Consider the following 2,250-nt stretch of genomic DNA (forward strand, 5'->3'; position numbering starts at 1 on the left):
AAGCATTAAGCAATTTACTCCCACCAGTTCCTGGAAACTTATTTACATAACAGTGGCTAGTGCTATAGGAACACTCTGTGAACAGTCAGTAAGACAAGCCCTGATAAAACTGCTTCCTCATCACCTCCACTAGTGGCAGACAAATGTACATTTTTACATATACATTTTGTTAGAGAACAATCAGCTGGGAAAATAATAGCTATATGCATTCTTAACAATTACACAAAAGATTTAATATATACAATTTTTAACAAGAAGAACTTAAGCCAGAATTAATTTGGTACAATGTTAAAAAATTACTGTGCCTAATCTATATCATAAGAAAATATGCATCTCTACACATGTATACTATAGCGTAATTTTTTTAAAAATCTGTGTTCATGTTTTAACTTCTGGGTGGCATAACTCAGAAACTGCAAAATAAAGAGACTATATATAACATATAAATACATAAAAAGATATGAGAAGGTTCATAGGGTATAATCAATTCAGCAAACACTTGCTGAAATACCAGAAAATACAGAAGACAGAAAGATGCTCTCAGGAATCTTACAGTTTGAAATAAAGCTTTACAATACAATGCATTTATAACATGAGCAAAAATAAGGATATTGAACTTGTTTTTTAAAAAATGATATATAACTATGAGTAACTAGTTCTGTTTTCTACAAAAACAATTATCTTCAACAGATATAAATACTATTTCTACTGACTACGTGGAGGTAAAAAATTTTATAACAAAATATGCTTCAAACTATAAACATTTTCAGAACCAAACTTAAAACTACTTTAAAAGAAAAATAAACTTGTTACGACATTCTGATACAAAAAAACCTTCATTTCATAACAATTGTATGCTACATAAGACATATATAATTCTGAGAGTTATATTTAACATTGTTTTAAAAGTTTTAATTTTCTTGGCTTCTTGTTTTTTATAGGGAGAACACCTGTACTTAGTAGGACATAATGCAAATACTGGCCTTTATATTAAAAATAAAATTTACCAGTGAAAATGTGGCCTAAGTATTTCTGTTGTCTGAAAAGTACGTCGTCTTCCCTAAGTTGGAAGTTTCCTAACTCCATTTTGTAATGTAACTAATAATTTGAGTAATGTATATAAGAATATAGACATATTCAATAGATTCTATCTCTTACTCATTTTTTAAGTTTTGAGTAAAATGTCTTCATGACCCAATTTCAAATAGCTGGTTCTACTATATTAGTGCTTTTTACTATAAGCTACCTAAACAGTTTTAGAAAGTAAGCAGATATTAATTAATTAATGATTGAATTTCTAACTGAATTAGACTACTAATTAACTATACCATGAACATTTAAAAAAAATATGTTACAGAAAATTATTTATTTTGCATGTATTAAAGGCTTCTTTACCTGCAGATGGCTGGGAAACACTCCTGAAGACCTTTCTTTTTAACTAAAGATCCTTCAAGGCAGTACATAATGATGTCCATAACCTTAGACAAAAAAGACACAGATATAAAATTAATTTCAAATACTTAATTTTCCAAAATTTAAATGATTAACTTAGGCCTCATTTGCCAAGGAAAATTCTGGATAGTCTCATTTTACTATTTACTTTAAAACAAAACAAAAGCAATTTTAAACATGTATATTACAGGCTCTGTNTAAAGATCCTTCAAGGCAGTACATAATGATGTCCATAACCTTAGACAAAAAAGACACAGATATAAAATTAATTTCAAATACTTAATTTTCCAAAATTTAAATGATTAACTTAGGCCTCATTTGCCAAGGAAAATTCTGGATAGTCTCATTTTACTATTTACTTTAAAACAAAACAAAAGCAATTTTAAACATGTATATTACAGGCTCTGTTTTTTCTGTGAAAAAAAATTTAAAGGATAGTACAGTAAAATAAAGAAAACAGATTTGTTTACTTTAAAGTCAATTCATATATATGTACAGTATAGGTAGCTTTTATTCAAGCACATTATACATTTTATTTTGTGTATAATGAAGACATCAAGGAGAACATAACCTTAAAAAACTACTCTAATACAGACCACCTGAATGGTGAATGGACATAGCAATCGTTTTGATTTTTGAGGAAATTTAAATAAGNCTTCCCTTCCCTTCCCTTCCCTTCCCTTCCCTTCCCTTCCCTTCCCTTCCTTCCTTCCTTCCTTCCTTCCTTCTTTCTTTCTTTCCTCTCTCTCTCTTTCTTTCTTTCTTTCTTTCTTTCTTTCTTTCTTTCTTTCTTTCTTT

General features: G+C 28.9%; 1 protein-coding gene across 2 annotated transcripts in view; it reads right to left on the minus strand.

Moving 5' to 3' along the window:
• Positions 1–2,250, minus strand: part of WDR7 (WD repeat domain 7) — a 363,500-nt gene that overhangs the window by 95,146 nt on the left and 266,104 nt on the right. For both annotated transcript variants that reach the window (XM_008569390.1, XM_008569388.1), the window contains one exon: positions 1,396–1,478. In XM_008569390.1, the coding sequence (XP_008567612.1) occupies positions 1,396–1,478 (83 nt within the window). The remainder of the gene's footprint in view (positions 1–1,395; positions 1,479–2,250) is intronic.

Source organism: Galeopterus variegatus, unplaced genomic scaffold, assembly GCF_000696425.1.
Source record: "Galeopterus variegatus unplaced genomic scaffold, G_variegatus-3.0.2 Scaffold489, whole genome shotgun sequence".
In the NCBI taxonomy this organism is placed as follows: Eukaryota; Metazoa; Chordata; class Mammalia; order Dermoptera; family Cynocephalidae; genus Galeopterus; species Galeopterus variegatus.